The 26,669-nt window shown below is 39.2% G+C and overlaps 1 protein-coding gene across 1 annotated transcript; it reads left to right on the forward strand.

Moving 5' to 3' along the window:
• Positions 1-3,924: 3,924 nt before the first annotated feature.
• kcna4 (potassium voltage-gated channel, shaker-related subfamily, member 4) lies at positions 3,925-26,241 on the forward strand. The gene is made up of 3 exons (XM_062471293.1): positions 3,925-4,411; positions 4,735-8,364; positions 22,985-26,241. Exon 2 carries the CDS (start codon positions 5,275-5,277, stop codon positions 7,240-7,242), a length of 1,968 nt encoding a protein of 655 aa, XP_062327277.1. The 5' UTR covers positions 3,925-4,411; positions 4,735-5,274; the 3' UTR covers positions 7,243-8,364; positions 22,985-26,241.
• Positions 26,242-26,669: the final 428 nt, after the last annotated feature.

Consider the following 26,669-nt stretch of genomic DNA (forward strand, 5'->3'; position numbering starts at 1 on the left):
CGTTCACCTGATTTGGATGTAAATACCCTGAAATTAAAGCTGAAAGTCTGCACTTAAAGCACATCTTGATTGTTTCATTTCAAATTCCATGTGGTGGTATACAGAGCCAAAATGATGAAAATTGTGTCAATGTCCAAATATTTATGGACCTAACTGTATATCTCATGATTATTACCTATCACCCATTCACATTCCTGCATGTCATCTAATGCTTTGGAATATATGTTCAATTGTACCCCATTTCCTTAATCTCAATGTTTTGCTTTATTGTGTCCAATGCTTCAATATATGCTGTAAACATGTAAATATGCTGTTCACTTATCAAAACACTTTAGAGAAATTCACAAAATAGAAATAGTTCCTTATTCAAATATACTGTATGTCAAGCCAATGTATTCAATCATCCGAAGTGTTTAATTACAGTGTTTTAGTTTACATAAATCGATTGCTGTGAATTGCATGGATATACTGTGTGTATTCTTCATATTATGTTCAAGGGAACAGATGGCAGGCAGGGCTGGGACAAACTGTATCAATGCAAATCCTTATTGATATATATTTGTTTAATATCCCTATTAGTCATGTTTCACTATTTCAATTGTTAAAGCTAAGAGTGGGTTTTACATGTGAGAAATATGCATGACAACTATTTTACCAATCAGATAGATAACCTAGATTACCCTCCCTTTGAAAAACATTCATCCATTTCACTTGACATGTCTACATAATGAAACATTTTTTAAACTATCATAAGACCAGTGCTCTTACTTGACCATAACCTCACTAACCATGACTCATTTTAGAGCACTGCAAATAATATATAGAACAATGAAATAAAAGAAATATGTGCAGCTACTCAGCGATTTAGGAAAATAGATAAGCATAAGTGATGAAAAATAATAAAAGCATGCTCACCTTTTAGAATCAATGGCTTCATGTGCAAAGAGAGACAGGTCTTTTATCCTACCAGCCATATTTGACCATGACCATATTTGGTTTTAGGATTTTTATGATGCAAAGTTTCCTTTGTATCTTCAATAGGGGTAGATCCAGATCTCTTAATCTCTCTTGCCTTGGCCTTTCAAGATGGATTTCCCTACCAGACTGTTTCAGTGCAAATGTAAGGGATTTACTTTTAACCCAACAGTTAAGCTCAGGTTGCCAGCTCAAGGACTGTAGTCCCACACATGAGGTGGATGCGCTTGACTTGACTTGGGATAATGTCTGAAAACATGCGGCTGAAGGGCTTAAAGTATCAGACGATGTGTCTGCTCCCACAAAAACATATCAACCAACTCATGGAAAATGCATGCAAACCCTGCTCGAATGGTCCCTTGAGCACAACACCAATACTACAGAGAAATATCTACAGAGAAATCATTATATATGCATGTAAAGCACAAGGCAGACATTGACACTTTTGGTCTTGTTATTATGTTATAATAATGTGATATTACTCTCTTCTATTTAAATGAAATATAATATTCTGTATCATACAGTATGGACTTGCATATACAGTACATGTATGCACCTTCAAGAGTACATACTGTATACTCATCTGACAAGTACAACTTGCAAGTACATCTTACAAATTGTGCATATTTTAAATGACAGGTACGGTAATATTTAAGTCCTATTATTTGGCCTTTTTAGAGGGCAAGTATTTGCCCAAACCCTTCTTGAGTTTGATGTTAATCCTTACGAATCAAAGAAGCTTAGTGGCAAAGTGTATCAGATTCATGTCATATTCTGTTGAGCCAGTCATGTCCTCACCAGGGAACGAACCAAAGGTAGGAATGGGAAGATGGGTTAGATCAATGTGGGAAAATGGAACTCTGAGTACAGTTATTGTGTGTGCAAAAGATTCACATCTGGAGAAGCCTTGGCAGAACTACGTTTGTAGTAGGCCTGGTTTGCTTTCATGAAAGCTTGCTTTTTTCACTCTGAGGGAATGAAAAATACTTTATGATAATGTCTGTGTTCACACTGAACCATTTATTTTTTTGGTTTTCTAAACCTAATTCCTTACTCTTTACATTAATCTCAATGCCAGCTATTCTTAGTCAATACTTTCCCTTTCTACATGAACCAACGTGGATTATTTAAACCAGATTGTGACTCAAAGGAGGGTGCTCATGGAGGATTCATGAAAATATAATACATAACATAATACACATACTACAAAAACTGTAAATTGTATATTATGAATGGAAAATAGTGTCAGTGGAGGATGTATTCGTTGAAGCTATTTTGCCTTTGCAAACCTATTGGTGTAAAAGTCATTCTATTTCATATAATATCGTTGTAACATGACTTTACAGTGTTACCATAATCCTTCACAAATATTCAATGTATGTGTGTTCTTGGGCAATACATTAATTCTTTAAAAATTACGTAAAAGCTGTTTTGGGGCATTTACTTTAGCAACAATGACAAGACATACAAAAGAAACTGCAACAAAATAGTATCTCAATTACAACTTCCACCTTTATAAAAAGAATAAGTTTTATTCTGGTGGAACAAACACATCAGAGCTATACCATTCCTGATATCTATGAAATGTATACCTGGATGTTCTTGTAAATATTCAACTTTTAAGGTAACTGCCCTTTTCCCTAAATGTATCCCACAAGTTGACATAGCAAAGCAAGTACAAGTCAGCTGCCTGTTTGTAAAAGAGACAAAACTGGGTTTGCTGCATTCAATAAAGTTTATGTTGTACCGCAGCCTAGTTAGGTTGCATTGACAGTACTCACTTGATTGGAAGTCACAATTTATCTTCCTGACATGCATGCCCTTCCAAACATCAGGATTCCAATTCTATTGTTTATGTACATGGCATGTAACTTCTCTCCATGTATTTTGTGAATTGTAACAATATGTTTTAAAGGAAAATTATAAGGATCTATACTTTTATTTTGTTGTATTTGTGCTGCAGCAATCTTGTAAGCAAACACATTTAAGCTATAAAAGCTATAAGATGTATGATTGTATGACGTATGAAGATATTATGTGCAACCTTAAGCAGTGTACAGTTGGTACAGTGTACTCAATCACCAATGTTTACGCGACACCACCCCTTATCATTTTTGACCTCACATCTCCCCCTTGTGCTGACAGTTTGTTGCTACATAAGGTGCAGATTTGATGCCAACTGACTGTTTTTTATGTGTGGATATCCTCATTGAAAATTGTTTTTGCTGCATACTGTAGTTGTGCAGTGTGTATCAATGCAGCACACAGGCTCCTTTTTAGAGGGAGGGAGAGGGTGAGTTGGGAGAATATGTGTTAGATTGGTTTCCTTTATTTTATTTGCAGTCTGACACTTAAGATTTGCAGTGATACAGCTTAGAGGTGTTGTGGATTAACCTACAAGATCAAAGCTTGTTTGACAAAGCCTAATATGTCACAAAGCAATGTGCATTAATGACTTTACATTATTGTACTGTTTTAATGTGATGCCCTCGTAGCTTATATTATAGGAAGATATAATTTATGATTGATGCCCTTCTCTTGATATATTACCAAGTAAAACAAACAACAATCGATCGTAAATGATAATCAAGGAAAGGTGAAATACCAGCAATATGCAATTAACTGTTATTTGGCCAGTATAGTTTCCAATGATTGAATCACAACTTTGTAGTCTGATCAACATCGTAATTACAAGTGCTCCTCTTCAGGCTGTCTGAAAGAATATGTGCATCGTGCGATTTCTGCAAGACAGCTGCGTTGAATGGTCAAATGACATTAGTCATTTTGGAGGACAACATTGCAATCGACAAGAGTACCTTATTAGTATCACCTTCACAGTTTGTGAGACTGCAGCACAGTCCGTAGTGACCCAAAGTATCCACTGGGGGACGATCAAGTCCTGCCTTCCCTGCTGTACACCCTCTACATGGTCGAGGCAAAGCACTTCAATAACACGCACAATGGGAAATAGGGAAGGTAGGGGCAGCAGGCAGATGTGTAATGCTCTGACTTACCGTGGGCTATTTTACATATCAACATAAACTTTTATTGATTCTCACCACGATGCTGCATATGTGTATGGGTTAAGCTTTTCAAAGGCTACCTATTTTCGTTTCCTGCACACCTGCTTTTTGTTGCTGCCAGACAGCATATGCAGCGGTGCATCGTTTTTCGGAAAGGGGGGCGACACTCAAGGGGTGATAGATCCTGTTGAATTGAAACAAGACAACGCCGAGACGAGTCCAAAAGTGTCATTCCTCGAGTGCAAAGAGCACGGATGTATAGGTGATATTTTCGCCGGCTGGTTGCGTCGAGGAATTTTAATACTCCCAAAACAAGACTGGAATTTGGGTATCCCAACGATTTTTATCTGTGCCTACCTCGCGTACATTTTTGTTGGAGGCTGGGACGATTTTGTTTAGCGATTATTGAATATGTAAGTTGAAAAGCAATGAATGACAAGGTATACATTCTTTGATAAAAACGTGCGTAATGTTTACAGACATGCTGTTGCATGAGTGGTTCATGAGTGGTTCATGCTTGTCTCCTGTTGCCGTTGTGGTCAATACTAATACGCATGTATAGCCTATATATGTTAATATAGTTATTAATGTTATTAATATATGTTATTTACTACTATCCAAACGATTTTTATGTTTTTTTTTTACCGTAATGCAAGATGTGCGTAGGGATTCAATTGCCTAACAGTTGGTATTAATTTCAATATTATTTAACCAAGCTTTCGTCTCTTCCTTTCAGATAATAAAGACGTCTGACGAATAAAGTCGTTTCACACCATAGAGAAAATGCAAGATAAAAGGGCCAGATCTTTCATCACTTAAGATGGCATCCAGGAGTGACCACGAAGAGGCAAAAATGATGTATTTCTGCAAGTTAGCCACAAGAGAGGCACAAAATAAGTCAATCTGATGAGATATTGACCAGGATATCAGCCAGTGGTATACAACGTAAAAGGAACAGTAAACTCATTGGAAAGAGTAAAGCTTTAAATAATATGGTTCCCGCATGCTTGGATCTCATAATGATGTCATAAATATTTCAGACGCGTATACGGAAAATACATAGTGTATCATATAATGGGCATGGATTGTAATCTAAAATAGAATTATACTCATGAAACCGAACTAATTTACCCCTCACCCTCACAGGTGCATCACCTGTCAATGCACCTCAGCCACCCTGTGCGTCCGAGGCTGCAACTTGTTAGGTTGACTTGCATGCGCGTGTCTCCAAAGGGATTATAGTGTTCACTAAAGACTAAATTACTCACCAATCAAAATGGAGTTTGCAATGGTAGGTGCGGATGGAGGGTGCAATAGTCACCTGCCTTATGGCTATACCCAGGCTCGCGCACGGGAGAGGGAGCGCGAGAAGGAGCGACAGTCACGAGCAGCGGTGGCTGCTGAAGGTGGACCAAATGGAGAAGGAGGGGGGTCCTCCAGCCATCTCCTTAACAACCACCAGCAGCATCAGTCTTGCACCGCCTCCTCATCAAATGCCAACAACAGTAGCGGCGGTACCGCCTCGCGCCCCTCCTCCTCACCACCACCACAGCAACACCAACACGAGCCTGAACAGCAAGCTTTCAGAGAACGGAAAAAGCAACGAGGTGTAGGACGCTGGAGAAGGAGTCGCCCGACTCTCGGTGGGGACTTGCGCCACTCAGAGTTGGCGCTGCTCGGATCCGAGGAGGATATTATGATAGAAGAGGAGGAGGCGGAAGGGGCAGAAGAGGAGGACGTGGTAATCAAAAGATCAAGTTTTCCCTGTAATATGGATGATGAAGAGGAGACTGTCTCACTCACAGACAGGCGTCCCCAATCAGGATACGAAAATGTTTACAGTGAGTATGGGTGCTGCGAGAGAGTGGTTATCAATGTGTCAGGTCTGAAGTTTGAAACGCAAATGAAGACCCTCACACAATTTCCTGACACTCTCTTGGGAGACCCCGACAAACGAATCAGGTACTTTGACCCACTAAGGAACGAATATTTTTTTGATAGGAACAGACCAAGCTTCGACGCCATTCTTTATTTTTACCAGTCAGGAGGACGATTGAAGAGACCCGTCAATGTACCTTTTGACATCTTCTCAGAGGAAGTCAAGTTCTACGAACTCGGAGAGGAGGCGATGCTGAAGTTTCGGGAGGATGAGGGATTTGTTAAAGAGGAGGAAAAACCATTGCCAGTGGACGAGTTCAAACGTCAAATCTGGCTTCTTTTCGAGTACCCAGAAAGCTCTAGCCCTGCGAGAGGAATTGCAGTCGTGTCAGTTTTGGTTATAGTTATATCCATTGTAATTTTCTGTTTGGAAACTTTGCCAGAGTTCAGGGACGAAAAAGAATATCTTCAACCGCGAAACAACTCCACACAACCTGACAATGGATTTACTCCCTTCAACGACCCATTTTTTTTAGTGGAGACGGTATGCATTATTTGGTTTTCCTTTGAGATTACAGTCCGGTTCTTTGCATGTCCAAGCAAAGCTGATTTCTTTAAAAACATTATGAATTCTATAGACATTGTATCCATTTTGCCTTATTTCATAACTCTCGGCACAGACCTTGCTCAACATCAAGGCAATGGGCAGCAGGCAATGAGTTTTGCAATCTTGAGAATAATCCGTCTTGTCAGGGTCTTTCGCATCTTCAAGCTCTCGAGACACTCCAAAGGACTGCAAATCCTCGGACATACTCTCCGTGCCAGTATGAGGGAGCTGGCGCTTCTGATATTCTTCCTCGTAATTGGTGTCATTTTATTTTCAAGTGCAGTTTACTTCGCGGAAGCAGACGAACCCTCGTCCCAGTTCACAAGTATTCCTGACGCATTTTGGTGGGCTGTTGTCACCATGACCACGGTCGGATATGGAGACATGAAACCCATAACAGTTGGGGGCAAGATAGTGGGCTCGCTATGTGCCATAGCGGGTGTGTTAACCATTGCACTTCCAGTGCCCGTAATTGTGTCCAATTTCAATTACTTCTACCACAGGGAAACCGACAACGAAGACCAGGCACCGGTTGTTGAAAGCATACCCCCTGGCTGCCCGTATTTCCCAGACTTTCTGAAGAAATTCAAAGGCTCACCCTCTGGCTCTTCTTTGGGCGACAAAGCAGAGTATATGGAAATGGAAGAAGGGGTAACAGAGTCGCTCTGCGGCGTAGACAAGCAAAGTCCAAGCAAAGGGAATGGTACAGATATTGGCAGAAAAAATAGTAACTCAAAGTCTCTTCAGACTGATGTGTGACAACTAAAGAATGGAATATTTTTCGTGAACGTGTTTTTCAAACAAAAACTGGTGGTCAGACTCTCTCAGACATACACGCACGCATGCATTCTCTTGGTCTGTTTCTAACGCCCCTGTTTCTCACACACACGCTCTCTCAATAACACAAGCAATTTTGCTGTAGGCCTATATCTTTGAAAGGTATAAGATGTGTTTTATTTTGCCATGTGGCTGCTTGGATGTATAGGCCCATGGAAAATAGACGTCCAAATCTGCTTTAAGCAAGGACATTATGACCTAAGGTAGAGGGCCCAAACCTAGCGGGAAAAATAGTTTGCGAGATTGAGACAAAATACAGGCTTAAGCATTCGCACTTTATCCGTTTTTTTGTCAATAATGGAAAGTGAGAAATATATATATATCGTTTTGCAGTTTTTTTGCACTATTGTAAAAGCATAATTCGACTGTTTAGGGAGTTGGACAGACACTGACATTTTTTATGAGACAGAAACTGTAGGCCATGTGGCAGACCTTCAGACCGTATAGCGGATAATTGTTCGTTTATTTTCACCACGCATCGACAAATTCAATTTGTATTGTGTTAGAATGCCGATGGCTCAGATCCCCCCTTCCCTGTTGAATACAATTTCAAAATTAGTAGCCTATAATGAAATTGTAAAAGAAAGAGCAAAGATCTTAAGGCGCATGAGCATGACAGGCATTTTTCTTTCCAACGCTCCACAGCCTTGGCAACACAATCCTCAAGGCAAGTGATGCAAGAAAAAGTAATCACAAATAAACGTTAGTAGGTCGGCTGAAATTAAGACGTCTACACACATCGAGGGGAAGCACATACGCCATTCTAGTTACTTCACAGACTTATTTGGGAAATTACTCTTTCTCAAGTTTTTGTGGGTATGCCTTTGGCGACAACAAACCCCGTCCCTTTAAAACCAACTCAAAATGACAATATCCCTTTACGTGTCATGGACGCTGACGAAAACCTATAGCAAAGGACTGTAGTGGAAATGTGTTAACTATCTCGTCCAGTGGACTTGTTGCACACACTCAATTCAAATTTGAGGACTCGGTCATCCCAGGACGTACAGAAGACCGTAAGGAGTAGGCTATGTGTCATCCAAGGTATGTTCAATTTATTGTTATAATGACTCAATGTTTTCAATGTTTCTGGTTGCTTAATGAAGGATAGGTATACATAGTACGTTTTGCAAACAGCAATTTTTGCTCGAGTTTGAAAGGATTCAATCCAAAATATCCCACCTCCTCTTAAAAGTCACTCCTCCAAAACACATGAACGTGCTACGCTACCTGGCTAGGCTACAGCGTCCAGTGTCCTGACATTTCATTCTACCAGTCAGATTGTCCTAGCCTGGTCCTAACCAGACCCTCGTATATTTCATTTTGTACAGAAGGTCTGGGATCGCTCCATTGACAAGCGGTAACTTCCTTGAAGCGGGTACTCTGTTGAAGTTTAAAACTATTGGATCTGCCCAGAGCCACTCTGATCTGCCATAACCAATCGCTAGAGTTCGCCTTAGCCAACTCCTGGACCTGGAGCTAGCTGCTGTACACTAGCTGGAAAATCAAACTTTTCCCGAACCCCGTGGGGAGGAGGGCCACAACCTCATGGCCACCAACAAAACAGCAAAGATTGTTCTTGCTCCGGCTTTAACTTCTTGTTAATCGGCAGCGTTGCCACAACGGGCCGAATGGCTTCGCAAGTTCGCTCGCATCTTTCTCCGCCGCCATTACTGAACTACAACTCAAAATAATGCACGACATCAACGTCATCGTTCTCAGCCACTCCCTCTGTTCGCTGATTGGACCTACAAAACATTTGTTTCTAAAATCCAACTAACACACCGAAATCCTAGCCTGGCTCTTCCCTCCTACGTACTTCCGCTCAATTAAATTTTTGCTTCTGTACATAGGTCTGGCCATGAGGTACGTAAGTCAGATTTTTCAAGTTGATTTTCTACCGGCGAATCAGTGAACAGATCGAGTGGCTGACAACGATGACGTTGATGTCGTGCGCTAGTTTGTGTTGTAGTTCCGTAATGGCGGCGGAGAAAGATGCGAGAAAAGCCATTCGGTCCGTTGTGGCAACGCTGCCGAATATCCAACAGCTAAAGCCGGAGCAAGAACAAGTTTTGCTGAGTTTTGTTAGTGGCCATGATGTTGTGGCCCTCCTCCCCACGGGGTTCGGGAACAGTTTGATTTTCCAGTTATGGCAGCTAGCTCTGTTACAGTAGTGGTGAAGGAATTGGCTAAGGCGAACGCTAGCGATTGGTTATGGCAGATCAGAGTGGCTCTGGGCAGACCCAATAGTTTTAAACTTCAACAGAGAACCCGCCTACAAGGAAGTCAACGCTTGTCAATGGAGCGAGGCCAGACTCTCTGTACAAATGCAATGTACGAGAGTCTGGTTAGGACCAGGCTACCGAAATCCCAGACCTAGTACAGAAGCAAAATCAAAATTGAGCGGAAGTATGTAGGAGGGCAGAGCCAGGCTACCGAAATCCCAGACCTACAGAAGCAAAATAAAAATTGAGCGGAATTACGTAGGAGGGCAGATCCAGGCTAAGATTGTCCTACAAGGGCTTGTAAAATAATCCTACTCGTTTATTTTAGTTTATTTTAGACTGGAAGGACAATCTAAGGACATATTTTGCACTGTACAATCATCCTACATGTATTTTTCGATGTGGTAGGATGGATCTATAGATATATGAAAGATAATGAATCTGACAAGGTAGGACAAATAAGAACTTGGGAGGTGCTTCTGGGAGGTGCTTCTCAACATCATTACCTACCCTTCCTTTAATATAATCAATTCACACGAACAAGGATGTGTCACATGCACGTGCATAGCCACGAACGAGCGTGCAATGTTCACATGCACTGTGGAAATGTTTGGTGACATGGTGATCGATGAGATATGATAATAGATGATGAGATGAGGTAATTTGTCTGGTCAGGAAGTTATATATTCCTGTTTTTCAGCTACGAGCACAATTGTACACATTAGTTGCATAAACAAGAATCAAAATTGAGACGTAGTAACAACGGAGGATTTCATGGGTAATGAATGTGCCCCCTTACACCATAGAGCAGTTCAAAATACAATTTTAAACTGTATTAAATGTGTTCACACAGCCTTTTGATGTATAGCCTAAATAATGCATATTATATATTTTTTAAGAATGTACATTTTTTATTACCTGCTTGTAAGGAATGTAGCCTATAGTAAACTGTAGCTTACTTAAACTTAGCACATAAATCAAGCTTTTTGGCTTGCTTTAGCACAAAACGAGGGTATTAACTTTAATTACCTGGTAGCTACATTAGAAGTTAAACATATGAAACTATCGTAACTGTTTGTGGCAACCATAATGCCTTGTTATATGAAGTTTATTTCATGTATCTTGACTCCTACATTGTATATATTTCCAAAAGTTTCCAGGGTTGACAACTTGGTTAAGGCTACAAACTTTTTTGGGTCTCACAAAACCCAGAAAAACATACCTTTTAGAAGAACAAACCTTCACAGGCCCATGCAATGGGGTCATTCAGGGGGGCCCTTTTCATACAGCCAGGTTACATTGTTGAGTAATTACTGAGTTGTGTAGGTTCACAGATGTAACATTCTCTTATTTATTATACTGCTCCTTATGGTCGAGTTCATCAGTAAATCTGTTAACACAGAAATATATTCACTTGCATTCATTGGTCGTCTGCAAGTTTATGCCGCCTTAGTTTACAGAGCAAGCCAATGTGTTTGTACTGCATCAGCAGATTGTAATTAGCAAGGTGAAAGTTATTTGTGCTTGTACTTTTGGGGTAGTACATATTCCTTATAAATGACAGTGCAGCACCTGCATGCTATTTCTCTGATTTGGCACTAACCCAACATGATGAGTCATACCATAATGGCTAGGTAAGGAATATGTGGTATTTTAAGCGTGGCTTCTAATGAAAATATTGTCTTAAAATATTATTCAACCTTCAAAGAAAGGCCGAAGTGGGTATAGAGTTACAAGCTTTTGTGAATACCTATGATACAACTTATGCAGGACAGCTGTATCTGTACGCAATATCGATCTGGTAAACGAACAGTCAGCAAGGTCCTGGCTGTATAAGTTCAGGTTGTCTCTCCAACTGTGGCATCAGCTTCAAAGTCTGTAGTAGTCACCATGACAGCTAGATCTTTGACCACTACTGAAAAAGAGCCATAGGCCTGTGCTTATGTGATTATGGTTTCATCCTGTCAATAGTCATTATCATAAAAAATGTATACTTTAAATGAAGCCTGTGTACCGTTAAAACTATTAATATCTTGTCCCCTTGAATATTAATGAAAGTAAATGTTTTTGCAGTAATGTAAATACTTACCATAGCTATACGGGCCCTGTCCCATGTACAGCTAAAGAACATACTTCCATTGTACATCTAAAGACTTGAAAAGTTATAAACACACACACACTCACATGGATAAGTTTAATTCTGGAAACCATTTAGGTTCTCAATTGCTTGCAAGATTTATTAACGCATACATGGAATCCTCAGAATCCTTACCTCAGTGTAAGCTTAAACCACTTGTGGTTTTGATTGAGCTGTTACGTAATGTACTTATATTGAAACATAGCAACCCAAGTCTTTTTTCACAACACTCTATTGTGTTGTGAAAGATCTATCGATCTTACAACAGATCTTTCCACAGAGTCTAATTAATCTGACAGTGGCTTGAGGGTTGCTTATGTTACCTCTCGGTAGACGTGTAGATTAGGTTGCTAATTACACATACGCTTTTGTGTATGTGTAGTTTCCTCAATCCAAAGTGTGGCGGTCACCTGCAATTATGTGATGTTACCAGGTAATGACTAGCCACTACACTCTAATTAGTAAGTAATTGCAGTTATTATCTGATTTTGCAGTCCTTTTGTACTGTAGTTGATATGTTGTACCCCCACATGACTCCACTCCTTCACCTACAGGCAAACTTGAAGTTTTATATGCGTGTATACATGTTTTTTTTACCTTAAGAAGAAGGCCTTGTCAGCCTTGGTCAGTATTTGGTCAGTTCTTTGGTGTAAATTTTACAGTAAAGTTAAAATGTTCTCTCTTCCTTTTCATATTTGGTTGTTGTTGTCAGCCTGCTCGGAGTAGGGAGTTGGGGGTGAAGAAAGAGTAAACACTGAAATAAGTGTAATGTAAATCATTCCAGTTTTGCAGACTGATAAACTGCTTGATTAGAAGGGTGTGGTGTCGCTCTCTTCATACACCACATTCTCCAGCAAACATTTAGGTACTTTAGATAAACAATCTGGGGCAGAATGGGATTACAGATGTCTGGAACGCCACAGAACAGGTAAGCGTTTCAAAGATTTGTCACATAGACCCGAGCACATTTCATCACCGTCCTGCTCAGTGCTTCCTGAAGCCCTGTGGTGATGCAGCAGTTTGTGAAAAAGCAGTGGATTTAATTCAATGCAGCAGCTGCTAGACCATGAAAGTTTTCTCTCCGAAGACAGGCTGGGGGCTGGAGGGCGAGCACCATGCTGGCCAAACTTGAGCCCCAGATGTAGCATGAGCTGTGGGGGGTGGATAAGCAAGGAGAAGATAAAGCAGGGAGGGTTGGTTGTTGTTGTTGTTGTTGTTGTAATCTAAGCAATTTGGGTTGCTGTGTTTAAACTGGTCTCTTGCATTGATACCGATAGTATCTTTTAGTGAATGTTTAAGTTATATACTGGGGTGGCAAGTAAGAAGGTTACTAGAATCTTAACAGTTACATTCTGTTGTTGTTAGGGATTTTATATCACTCCATTTTGTAGTCCATTGAATCTGTGTAAATAAACAATATCAAGCTTCACAGGAGATTCAAACTAGGGTTGTTGTTAGCATTAATTGATCAAAATTTGACTTTGAGTAGGTGCACTTCTCAACTGTCTAGAATGAATGCCTGGCCTGCCTAAAGTATACTGGATTAGTCTCACCATACTCCTTCTTCTGATCTTATACAGAATGAATGCAGATACAGAATCATTTGTAATTGAACATGTCCACAATGTACACTAATACTGATGCTTTTCTTCATGTTAATAATTATGAATTCCTACATGTTTTCCAACCTGGAGGACAGTAACCCATTCATTTTTAATCATAAGCACCTAATGCGAGCACAGCCCTCCCATGGATCAGAATACCATAGAAGCAGGATCAGCAGCAATCACAGAGTGCCTCATTCTGTATTGATCAGGTTATGTAAACTTCAGGCCAACTCCCAAACATAAAAAGCAGTGGCATCTTTTTTGTTCTTTTTTTCTGCGGCATCTGCTTGCTTCGGAAAATGGCTGCCCTAATCTCACACTCTTTTCCTGTGCTTTACTGCTTTGGAGTGACTTGATGCTTTTATGTGGAGTGACTAACGCTAGCTGTCCAGGACCTGGGGTGTATCGGTGTATGTGTGTGTTTGTGTCTGCCATATACAACGAGTCAACCTACTATAGCTTCACTGACTGACATGATGACTCAGACGCTGGCCTGGCAGACTACAAAGACCATGAGCCCCCACACACTTCATCTGGAAGCAGAGAGAGGGTTTTATTTTCTACACCTGGGAGTTTTATGTGCACACGGTTGAAAGTTTCTTTCTTGTCATTCGAATCGTAATGTAAGGATATCCATGTCAATGACACACTTTAATTAATTAAAATGTTGTTAATGTGCGACACTATTTGGTTAGTACAAGTTTTTGGCACAACAAAGATCTGTTAAGATAAAAAAAGGAAAATGTTTTACAATTGGGCTATTATATAACTTACAATACAGAAATATTGCTGTGGTAGGGGACAGTGACAGTCTATAGTAATTTACCTTTTGGTTCTCTGATGGCTCCACTGGTCAAAGACAACAAAATGTCGTACAAAAATAGGTTTATAATTGATTGGTTTATACTGAAAAACTCAAATAAAGATATAAATCTTTGCAGTTTTGGACCTCAGTGGTGGTGTTGTAAGGATATAGATTGTTAGCTCTGAGCAAGAAACTTGCTACTTAAGTAGCAGTCTGTGCTCAAGGGATTTGTATATATATATTTTTTCACATGGACTATACCCACATAATTAATTAATCATAAATAATTCATTATTATTGTACTTGAACATTCTGTGGATTGTGCAAAAACAACATTCACATTAAATTATTTTAGTTTTTCTTCTCCTACCCTTAACATTAAGTCCTTTTTAACCCTCAAGCCAGGTCTTGGGTTTATACAGCCATGGTTTCTGCTATTTTGGAAGAGGTTCTCTACAGCTGGCACATTAAATAAAGGCAATAACAATGATGGAAAATTCTGGGCTACTGTATCGCCTTTTATGAGTCACAAAATTGGGGGAAAATAACACAGGAGCTTAGAGCTGTACTGTTGGTCTCTTGGAGATGGACACCCTTGGACACTCAACCAAAATGAGTTGTTAGAGGCTAGCTGCTTATTAACAATGACTGGGACAGAAGGTCATCATAAGCTGCTATCGTCTACTGGACTATTGTGCATAGTCTACTGCACAAGGATAATTTGTTTACCGTTTTCTTTGAAACAATAATTTCATTTATTTTTGTCTTGTGGTCGTGTAATGATAATATAGTAATATCAAACTTTATAGAGGTACAGCCTTTCAACAACAATAAGAAATTGTGTGCCTCATACTAAATGTAAAAAAATCCTGTGTGTTTCAGCATCCAGGGAGAGGCCTATTATTAGTTATCTCAATGTTTGGCTCTGCAAGTTTCCGGTGAGTTAATTGGGACTTTGTGCCTCCCACGAGTACCAGCAGAAACTTGTATGTTTATCGCTGAAAATAGATATAGTGGACAGATTGTTTTTTATTCCACTCCCTGGATCAATCTTTTTGTCAGCAGCTATCTTTACACTAGAGGAACACACACATCTACCAACTCATATGGCACACATTTATGATCTTCATTTTGTTGGATGTTGGATGGAATTTTTAAGGTTGAGATTGAAATGCCACTGTGTTCAGTGTTTCCCCTAGGTTTACAGCTTTAGTTTTTTTGTGGGGGGGGGCGACAGCGACCATATAGAGACAGAAATGACATGCCGTTGTGTAAATAAGATAAATAGCATAAGGCCATTTAGTTTGTTTTAGAAAAGAGCAAGCTATAAACCTGTTTTATAGGAAAGGTAACCTTAAATGAGGTAACCTTAAATTGACCTTCCAGGGGGGGCGGGGGGTGCCGTTGGGGGGGTGGGGCGCCCCCCTAATATAATGGTAGGGGAAACACTGGTGTTGATGTTATTCAAATACAATTTTGGATGAACTAACCTGATCATAAAGTGCATATAGTTTTAACAGGGGGAGTCAGGTGGCTGAGCGGTTAGGGAACCGGGCTAGTAATCTGAAGGTTGCCAGTTCGATTCCTAGTTCGATTCCCGTCCGTGCCAAATGACATTGTGTCCTTGGGCAAGGCACTTCACCCTACTTGCCTCGGGGGAATGTCCCTGTACTGTTACTGTAAGTTACTGTAAGTCGCACTGGATAAGAGCGTCTGCTAAATGACTAAATGTAAATGTAACATAATACTTTTGAATCTCAAATGAGTGAGATCAGAATACACGTGTTGACATCATTTGTATTTATTTAACTCACTGTGTATAGCCAATTTTCTTTACAGGCTGTTTAGGTTACTCATTAAATGGAGTACTGCTGCTGCATGGAAAAATGTTTGAATTGTAGCTACTATTTCTTTTTCCTATTAGTTGTGTTTTTCTTCCAAAAAACACAACTTACCCTCTGTATACCTGACTCTGTTGTAGCTTTCAAAACAAAATTAGGTGTCATTCTTAATCAATCAGTACAGTGTTAAGCTGTTCCAGTGTTACATTCTCAGCCATAATGGTTAGAAAACATGTCTCCCAAGGGCCAGAGTGGGTAGGAGGGGAGGGCTATCTATGATAACTTGTAGAGGAGAACTCTAATGTTTGTGGTAAATGCAAGCGTTGTCATAGCAACCAGGACTGGAATTTCTGATATGGGATGTTTGTGTTCATGTGTGTGTGTGACAAAGAGAAAGAGAGCATGAATGAAAGAGAGAGAGAGAAGTGAGAGAGAGATAGGAAGAAAGGAAGGAGTGTGTGTCAGTGTTTGCGTGCGAATATGTCTTTTTAAGTGTGTGTGAGAGAGGCGGTGCTTTTCCATGTCTCACACTCTGTTTGGAAAATATGTGTCAGTGTTGTACAGAGCACAGTTTTTCCTAAACAAAACACTGGCAAACTGGAGGGCGTGCAAAAATATCAGCAATTTATTTTTCTTCCCTCCCGCAAACACCTGTGGGCTTTAGCAGCTAGTGAAATCCAACTGCACATCAGTAATGGACAAGCAATGGTATTGTTATAATTTTCTGTTCTTTTTTTAATTGCTACATGTGTCCTTTAAATGGTTTCAATCACTTGAACTGGGAAAGTTTTAACTTTGGGTGGATGAATTATACATTCTCTAGAGCTCCTTAGAAACTAGAACAGTGGATAGTACATACTTTGCGTGTTTCAGAGATGGTGGCATTGCAATCAGTCACCATTTCCTGTGTGCTCAAAGGTAATTCACAACCAGCTTCTGAAAGAGCAGGAACAATCCTCATTAAATCAGTTTCCTAATCATACCCAGTTGTTTCCACCCTAGCCACCTTAGCAATTCATCCCAAAACTTTAAATCTAAATTATGTTCCTGTACAGAAATAAAGAAGTATTTAATGGCTCATTAATGAAGTCCAAATGTTAAAGTTATCTGCCTTGACAAGGTGCCAATGAAATGTTTCTTTACAGGAATCATGGCCCTAAAAAATCATATGCAAATCTTTCACTATTGATGCCATAAAAGTTGCAGTAGGACAGTTCTTTTAAATTCTACTAATGGTTCTATATGCCTGGTGTTTTAACATTTTACAGTAACATTCCTTCTTCTTTGGATGCATAAGACATTCATGACATCCCCTTATCAGGCTTAATGTATTATATGCTACCATATTGTAACCATAGTTAATGAGAGTGGATTACAATGGTTATGTTGCCATTGTGGTTATTATGAAAAGAGACTAGCTATGTTTGAGGTTAAGAAGTATGGTTTCAGCCCTATCAGGAAAACAGTTCAGGGAGAGTGGTAGGATATACAAAGAGAGTGTCTTGAGTAACACAGAGAAAGATAACAGCCAATGATAACTGAGTAATGCAGAGGAATGGAAAAGCTATAACTGTCAGCTCTGTTTGAGTCAAGTGTCCTGGCTAATACATTGTTTGGAGTGTTATGGTTAGTAAGAGCAGGGTTTGACTGAGAACAATCTCCGTTACATCATTTAGATGATCTTCCTTGAGGACACTATTCTGACTAAAATCTTTCAGATTCATACAAAGTACATTTGAATGTACAGTAGCATATTATGTGCATTGCCATGCAGCCATTACAGTACATTTAATATTTTCAGCTCATAAACTGAGGTCTTGCTTTGGATTCGATATAATGTTACTTGGTGCATGCAAACATGTATTCGCAACCAATAAAATCCATTCAAAATTCATAACCTATAACAGCGCCGGAACATTGAAATACATGTTTCAACAAGCAACATCATTGTTAAATTTAATTCAGTGTAGTTCTTCTCAGGTGGCCCTACCTTCTACCCCCACCCTGCCCCAGAAGGCGACATGGGTTCATTTGCTTGAGCTGCAAACCCATCGGAAACGTTATGCCTTTAATCGTCTACATAAGGATGAAGGTCATTGGCAGCATAAATTCCAAGTGGCGAAGAAGGATGGAAGTCTGGCAGGAGACGACTGCTGATATCATTTCTTGTTTCAGACGCATCTGTGTAATTTATTAGGCCACAATGTGTGGCCATAAATCACATACGCTGGCATTTGTCCTCTTATACCGAGTCCCACACATCTGATTCACACAGACAGGCCAGGGAAGGCAAATCCATGCTGGCATTTCCCCATGTGTTTCCCTCAGGTACAATCCTTTTCTCTGCTTTTGTTTTTAGGAGTGAACACTATTTGTTCACTCTATTGAGGAAAATGAGCTTCTAAGGTTGTTAGAAAAGAATACAAAGATTGTGAATAACTTCTTAGACCAATTGCTGCAACCACGATTATAACTTTGTTGTGAAGGTCTGTGGCACTCAATTGAGACACAAGAGGGATATATTTTTATTTTTTATTGAGTGAGTCAAGAGAATGGTCCCGATTCTGGTTAATAATGTTTCAGCTAATTGAGCTATATTTACTAGTGTTACCCATATTGAACTCATTGTAACTCATGTTGCACACATCACATTTTGACATTTGAACAATATTCTTACAGGACTGCACACCACTTTGTATTTAGATATCAGATTGACACCTGGCTGAGAAAATAATTAGGATTGTTATTACCTTACAATTGTTCTTTATCAATTGTTTGATTGAAGTAATAATATTAAGAAGGCAGATAAAAAGCCTCTCACTGAGATGAGAGTGGCCTCTCTTGCACTCATCATGCTTTGGGTAGTGTGTGTGTGTGTGTGAGAGTGTGTGTGTGTGTGTGTGTCTGTCTGTCTGTCTGTATGTATGTCCTCTCCTGCCCATCCTTCCATCCACATGCAGCTTGTTTAGAGGGGACGAAAGCGTGTCTGCGTTAATGATGTTTTCTGACCGCCGCCCCCGCCAGCGTTGAGCCTTTAATTCGCCGTGACGGCCTGTCATGGCATAATATGACTCACAGTGCATTGCACATGTGCTTTCAGAGTGTCGCCCCCCTTTGTCGCTTTGCATCAATGTGAGGACCCGCAACACTCTCTCTCTCTCTCTCTCTCTCTCTCTGTGTGTGTCTGTGTGTCTCTCTGTGTGTGTCTGTCTGTCTTTCTCTCGCAGACACATATGGACACACATGTCCAGGCTGCCAACACCACCGCAGCTGACCAGGGCAGCACATCTAGTTAATAATGAGGATTGTGTGGCTGTGGCACTAAAGAGTGCATGTGCTCACAAGCTTGCATAGATGAGCAGAATAAGATAGGCAGACACATGAATACTCTCAGCAGACAATCAGAGACTGTGTGCTCAACCGAGATCTCCAGAGACCTGGGAAACTGAAGAAGTGCAGTCTGTACTGAGAGTCATGTCTCTGTTGTATGTGTGTGTGCATGTTTGCATTGCATGTGTGTGTTTGTGTTGACGTACCAAATCCTGCCCTGAATATTTATAGTGTAGTGTGTGTGTGTGCTGAGGATGGGGTGTTTGTGTGTGTGTATGGGGGGGGGGGGGGGGGGGCGATCTGAGAGCAGTGTCGCTGCAGGGGAGTGAGGCAAGAAGCAGCAAGAGGCATAAAATCCCCCCCTGCCATTGGATTAGTGTCAGTGTGCAGGAAGCAGAACTCTGCAGCTCCCCTCAGCTCGTCATATACGTTGCTCTCTTACTAGTGTCTGTGTCTGAATCCTCTCTCAAGTGAGAGCACTGTCACCATGACTAACGTTATCCTGACTGCTAGGCTCAGAGTCCTCAATCCAGCAGCTCTGAACGTTGAATGACGATCCTCTTCAGGGAAGTATTGATGTTTTCCTCATTGGCTGACAGGCAAGCCAAGCCTTAGCATATTTTATCTCTGTGTACGTCTGACGAACAGCCTGCAAGACATTTGATTGGTTAGGGATCTGTATTGTTCCCGTATTGCGCTTGATGATTGATGATAGCGCTTTGATGATGGTAGCTTATAACATCCATGACACACAGTTGTATGTATGTTTAGCTGAGAATCTGATGGCAGTGGCGGATTCATTTTGAGACTGTAGAGATATTTGGCAACAAGAGCTGCCACATTGTGACATCCTCTTTGTGGAACATGACATTGCAACAACAGTATAATCGTAAAACAACATATTCTATCACATCACATTCTTGAAAAGACCCAAGAAGATAGTAAGAAAGGTATTATAAAAAAATTGTACCTATGACCTGATCTCGTGCCACTCTCCTAAACGTAACCCTAACTCTGACCCTAAACCAAATTCTCTGACCCCAAACCCCAAATAATATTCCAAAGCACTTAAGCAAATATAAAATATGGACCTATATACAATATATGTTTATCTTTGAGCTAAAGGACCAGTGCATACCTCCTTCCAACATGTGTTTGTGAGACCTCTGCTACTGCGTAGCACTGAAAATTAGTTGATTTTACAGATGCCTGAAAAGGAGAGAAACTCTGTAAATAAATGTCACAGACAATAATTGGCAGCAATTATTGAAGAAAAGAATTTTATGTTGTGTTTTGATTTCCCTTTGGCCAGATGAGGGAAATTTCCTGGAATGTTTTTTTTCCATGAGACTGCTGCCTAACAGAAGACCATAAATCATCTCCTTTACCATGTCTGACTTATTTTCATAATGCATCTTACACATGTTACAATTAAATGTCTTGTCAGTATGAACGGGGAGGTTGTGATTATTCAGTTTAGACTAAACAGTTTCAAGACAGGTTTAAGTAATCACAAACATCTTACAAGCACCACATTTCACCCTTCATGCACTACGTTTCAGGGTTGTACACTGGTGTTTACTTGTCTTTCACATTTAATAGTGTACAGTCTTTGGTTAGTGATTGAGTGTGAGTTCACACAGAAACTCTCCAGATCTTCAAATTTTTTTGTGTGTATTTGGAGGTTTGTTTTGGATTGCTGTTCAGCTGACATCGTCCTGGCTGTTCACATGCTTCTTTTTCCAGACTGGTCTAGTTGTTATACATTTTTTATTCAATTTTGGCAAATAGTGGAGATGGGCATTTCAGGCATGTAGCTATCTTTTAAAACCATTGCCTGATTTGTTATGGCCAAAAACCTTTTTGTCTAATTGTATTTGTGTGTTCTTTGGCTTATACCATGTTGATGGATGACTATGGAGGTTTAGACAGCATATCACCTAATTTATAGTAAAGCAGGATGTCAGGGATAATCATTTAGGAGTATTCAAAGAGACTTCAGATGAACTTTGAAAAGAGTTTTGTTAATGAAAATCTGATGTTGAAATGCTCACTGTAGTTGATAACATACTCAAAATGGTGTTCCTTCCAGACACAACTGATCTCACTTAACAGTAGGTTTGGGGTTTAAAAATCATGTAATGTATACTGAATGACAGTTGTATTATAATGTCAAAGCAAAACATGAAATTCACAAACACTATACCTATAAAGACCCCATCAATGGCCGTTCAAAGGGTGATGAGTTTCAGTTCTAGACTGAGGCAGGATACTATGGCAAGAGGGTCTTAAAAAAGTTACCTAGAGTATGTGACAGTAGAATATGTATTTTGGAATTCTTTTTTAAGTATCCATCTTATCCTGTACATGTGAAATTTGAGAGTTAATCCAGTGAATGTCCATTTCAGTCTTTCTAAATACTGTGAAATCTGGGAGAAGCTTCCGTAGCCTTTGGCTAATCTCATCCCTGCGTACGGACAGCCACAAGCTTTGTTCACTGGTGTGAAAAGCCAATTAAAGTCCTCATTATTCTCTTGTTATCTTTATTCACGTGCTTTACTTCATATTGAGTTGAATGTAACCCAAATATCATAGTGTTAACCCTTGTGCTGCCTTCGGGTCACGTGACCCAAAGGTTCATAACGAATCATCGTTGTGTTTACCCAATTTTACCCCATACAAAAACAAATAAAAATAATTTTCTTTTAACCTTTGCAATGTGGGGGGTCTGAGACAGCCCAACGGTTAAAAGAAAATGCTTCACTTTGTTTTTGTATGCTGTAAAGTTGTCGCAATACGACAGTGGGTCACAATGACTGATGGGTCAGAATGACCCGAAGATAACACAAGGGTTAAGATGTAGGCTCAGTGTAATTTGAGTATTGATAGGTATTGTTGTGTCACTTTTGGTTTAGTTATACACTAAACTATTTATCATAGTTGTTTGTTCAAATCATGTGAAGAAATGTGTGCATATTTACTGCTACCCTTATCTAGGCAAGGTAAGCCCTGATATAAGAATGTGCCGTGTGAAAGGCCCAGGTGTTGTCACTTAATTTACCATTGAATGTCTGATAACTGACATTTCTCCACTGTAACTTTTTACACACTCTCTAAGTGTTTGTACTGTGTGGGAATCCAAATTATTGAGTTGGAGAATTATATGCCAGCTGGTTAGCTTTAAGATGAAGGGCTGTGTTGAACACTTCATGTCTACTTAACTGCTAATAGGTATGAAATAAGAATATATATTGTTATATGTAAAATGTTTGACTTATCTACATACTGTACCTTTGTCTGTCAGCAGAAACAGCTGAAGTTACACTTTATATAAAATCACCCATTAAGATTCAAATCCAGATGCACAACACGAAAAATAAAGCACAATGTCACAAAGCAGCTCCCTACTCTGCCCCTGGCAGCATAGGTTAATGTAGGACATTATTAATTGTTTTGGCAAAGGATTTAACTGCAGATAAAAGAGTGTCAGAGACCCAATAATTGTTACTTAATGACCCGATGAGGGCAGTCCTTTTCTTCAATAGAATGCTGCAGATGTTAACCCAATACCAAAAAAAAACATACAAAAAACATAAAGGAGACTACAGTATATGTTTGTTGCACATGATATGTTATGTGAGCACCTGTTTATAAACACTACCACTTCCTCTGGGGAGATGACGGACTAGTATTTATTTCCTGTTTCCCTTGTGTTGCAGGTCTGCCAACGCAGGGCTTAGGAGAGTGTCCTGAGACTCTTGGAATTGGAAGAGTGATAAAAATTGGTGTGACCCCTCATCTGGACCCAAGGAAGAACATCAAACTGTAAACAACTGATGCAAGAGTGGACCTAGCATTCAGACATCAGAGGTTAAAGGGGAATTTTGACATTAAAATGGCAGAGTTTGAAGTCCCTCACAGTTTACCCTGGAATAGACTAATTAGTAAGTCATGGCCCAAATCGATTGCCTTAACTATTACACCTATACCTACATATGACGTGATGAAACTAGAGACTTAACAGTTTATCAAGTTCAAAGATGTTTTTTCTTTACATGTGAAAAACAGTCTCTTGTAAGGAACAGATATTTTACTATGATAGAGAACATTGTTTGGATGTAACGTTGACATAATGTTTTAGTTGGGTCTGCTTTGTAGGTGTCACTAATAACTAAATGACGGAGTTGCTCTCTGCTTATATGCAGCCAGCAGTATGCGTTGATCTATTTTCTATCTTATTTCGTATTGTCAACCAAACATGGCTGGCCTGAGCTGCTTGCCCAGATGCTGGCTACAAAGTTTCATAATTCACAACATGACATGAAAAGAGCAGGGACACCAATATTATGAGGCATATACAGTATAGTATAAAGATAATACAACAAGATACACATTCAACCACATTCTGTATGTTATCTGGACTAAATCCTCTTTTTCTCACAAACTCACACACAAAGATGTCAGTCATACACACACTTGTGCGTATCATCATGCTCTTTCAATTATAAAGAAGGCGTGAAATGTACAAGAGAGATACAAAGAGCTTTTCTTCAAGATGCAACCAGTACTTTGGCTGCAAATGCATTATTTGACAGTAGACCAGCTTCTTTGATGATGAGTCTCCATCTTAAAGTTAACTGTATGCAAAATAACATGGAAGTATGTTCTATATTTTTTTAAACCTAGCCTTGAATATTACGTAACCAAAGGTGAAACCCTGGATTTATTGTACTTTGTGGACACTTCTTTTGAAGATGTTGTAAAAAATAGATGCATATTGAATAGAACTGTAAATAGGCTGACATTTATATTTATGCGTCCTGCGATGTGTCACAAGAAGTCTTTTGAGTATTTTACTTTCTTTGACTGTTATTCACCCTCAGAAGTCTGTCAGTTAAGTTTACCATCACTGATACACTTGATTTAAATTTGTATATTGTGAATGCTGCTCCAACGTTATACATGGTTCCTAAGTTTGCAGTATTATTGTCATAGTTTTTTGTATGGCTTCCATCTCATTGCTCATCAAAAATCCACCCACTTTCTTTTGGCCTTCTTTGAAAAACAGGGTTGTGTAGATTGCTCATTGCAGCCTTGTCCAACCAGCATTTAGCTTTTTATAGCCGATATGCCATGTTCATGTCCATCTGCATACTTTCAGTCAACAGCCAAGTAATGCCCATTCTTGGGCGTACTGTATGATATTGTGATGTCGGCCGTGGATGCAATTGTACATCGACACTATGTTTTTTTCTTTGTTGTTTTTTGAACCTCTATTATTTGTGTGGAAAATGTTTGTCTTCCTGTTTTCTTCCACACAAATAACAAAATCATCTTTCTGTGTTCCTTTCAAAAGGAACTTAACACTTGAATTTAGAATCCTTCATCTCAGTATTTTTTGTCTTGTTATAAAGACAATCCAAAGGATACCCTTCTTCCCTTGACTCTGTTGAAATATGTCTGTTCACATTGCCTATGCATTGCATTTCAAGTCAAGTTTTCAAAACCCTATCAGACCACAACTAGCCTTCACATTTTCATATTCATTTTGTCAGTTAAGTTGGGAAATTAATGCTTTATTACCCTATAATGAGAAACAAGGAAATGCTGTTTTAAGCGTTTCATTTTTCTCTTACAATTACAATAGAATATTGCAGTTGGAATAATTATTTTCTGTCAGTCAAGTGTACTAGTCAAATGTTCAAACCTTAAGCTAGCAAAACATTGTTAGTGTTAATATGCTGTAGTTGAGTTGAAACTCTTTAACCTGCAACTTTTAAGCTTTAATAAACGTAAATCAAAAATTAATGGAAAAACTGTTAACAATTTATAGTTTGGTGTCACCCGTATAATATTATTCAACATTACAATAGGAAATCAGTCCTTTTGTCATTGACAACAAGGCAACAATTCAAAATGTTCCTGATCAGTTGTCAATTTAATAGTTCTGACTTGATCAATTCTAAAAAACATACCACTAAAAGCTTCACATAATGACATAATTATATTGTTTCTGAGTGTCTTTACATAGTTATTCAAGATCTTCATATTATGATGGTACTACAGTACTGCACACTGGGGCTGCCCTCTGATTGACATGAACTGCCAAACATTTACAATGTTTAATCAATGTACTTTCTCCTTGGGTCTGTCCTGATGACTGTCAGAAGTTAATGTAAAATATAAAGGATGTATCATATACACCATGCAGACTTGTACTGAACACAGATATACAGGTACTTTCAAATTGATTTGAGGCAGTGGAGTTGGGCTGGCTTTGATGAATGATGAGGGAATGAAATAGTGATCCTTGAGTATTTTCTTTCATTCAAGATTTTGATGAAGATGGATACATCTCTGTTTGCGTGAAGTCATTATAGATCATGGTATTAAACATGGTATTATATTGTATGTACAATCATGACCATAATTTCTCTCTAAACTGTCATACTCTCATCTGAAGAGCTATATTTTCATTTTGGAAGTTTAGAAGTTATCACTGTGTATATGTTTGATGTTTGAACCATTAAATTCCATTAACTAAAGACATTGAGAAGGGGTTAAGAATCAGTCCCTTAAAAGGCAGTCAAGGCCATTTATGTGTAAAATATTTCAGTCAAGATGTTCAGAATATCTGTGTGAGTTTTGGCAAGCCTTGCATTTATTCTGCATGAAGCTTTGTTTTTAAAAGTGCATCCTAACTTGAGATATGTTTGTGTTCTTTGGATGCTTTCTCTTAAACTCTCTCTCTCTCTCTCTCTCTCTCTCTCTCTCTCTCTCTCTCTCTCTCTCTCTCTCTCTATCTCTCTATCTCTCTCTATCATTTTCCACTCGTCTTCTTTTTCCTTTTCTAAAACCTTAAAAGTTTTGGGTTTTCTACATTCATATCATTTTGTAGGCAGCAATATGAGATGTGATTGAAAACGGAGTATGTGCAATGTTGAATAAAGAAAAATATATAATATATTAAATAAAAAGTCAGAAAATATACGTGTTTGGGTCCTGTCCTCCCTGTGGTCAGTGTATTTTAAAGTATTCTAACGACAATTAGATGCATGAGGGGTATACAGGGCTTGTGTGTCACCGTCAATTTCAAGTGACTACAAAAAGTCACTTTCTTATGTAACATGCAACTCTTTAACCCCATAAACAGTGCAGGCCTTATTTTGATAAGACAAACCATTGTTTATGTAACATGCTGCAGTTTTAATCCCACCAGTAGCACAGATATGATACAGTAATACATTAAAACAGCAGGAATGTTTTTAGTTGATTACTTGATTGATGCAAAATAGAAGGCAAATAGAATAACTTTACAGTAAAATAAGTATTTTATCAAACTAGAGAGACAACTGTCATCCACTGTACTTTTTATCCACTGTCATCACAGTTCAACAGTAGAAC

This window comes from Osmerus eperlanus, chromosome 10, assembly GCF_963692335.1.
Source record: "Osmerus eperlanus chromosome 10, fOsmEpe2.1, whole genome shotgun sequence".
Lineage (NCBI taxonomy): Eukaryota > Metazoa > Chordata > Actinopteri > Osmeriformes > Osmeridae > Osmerus > Osmerus eperlanus.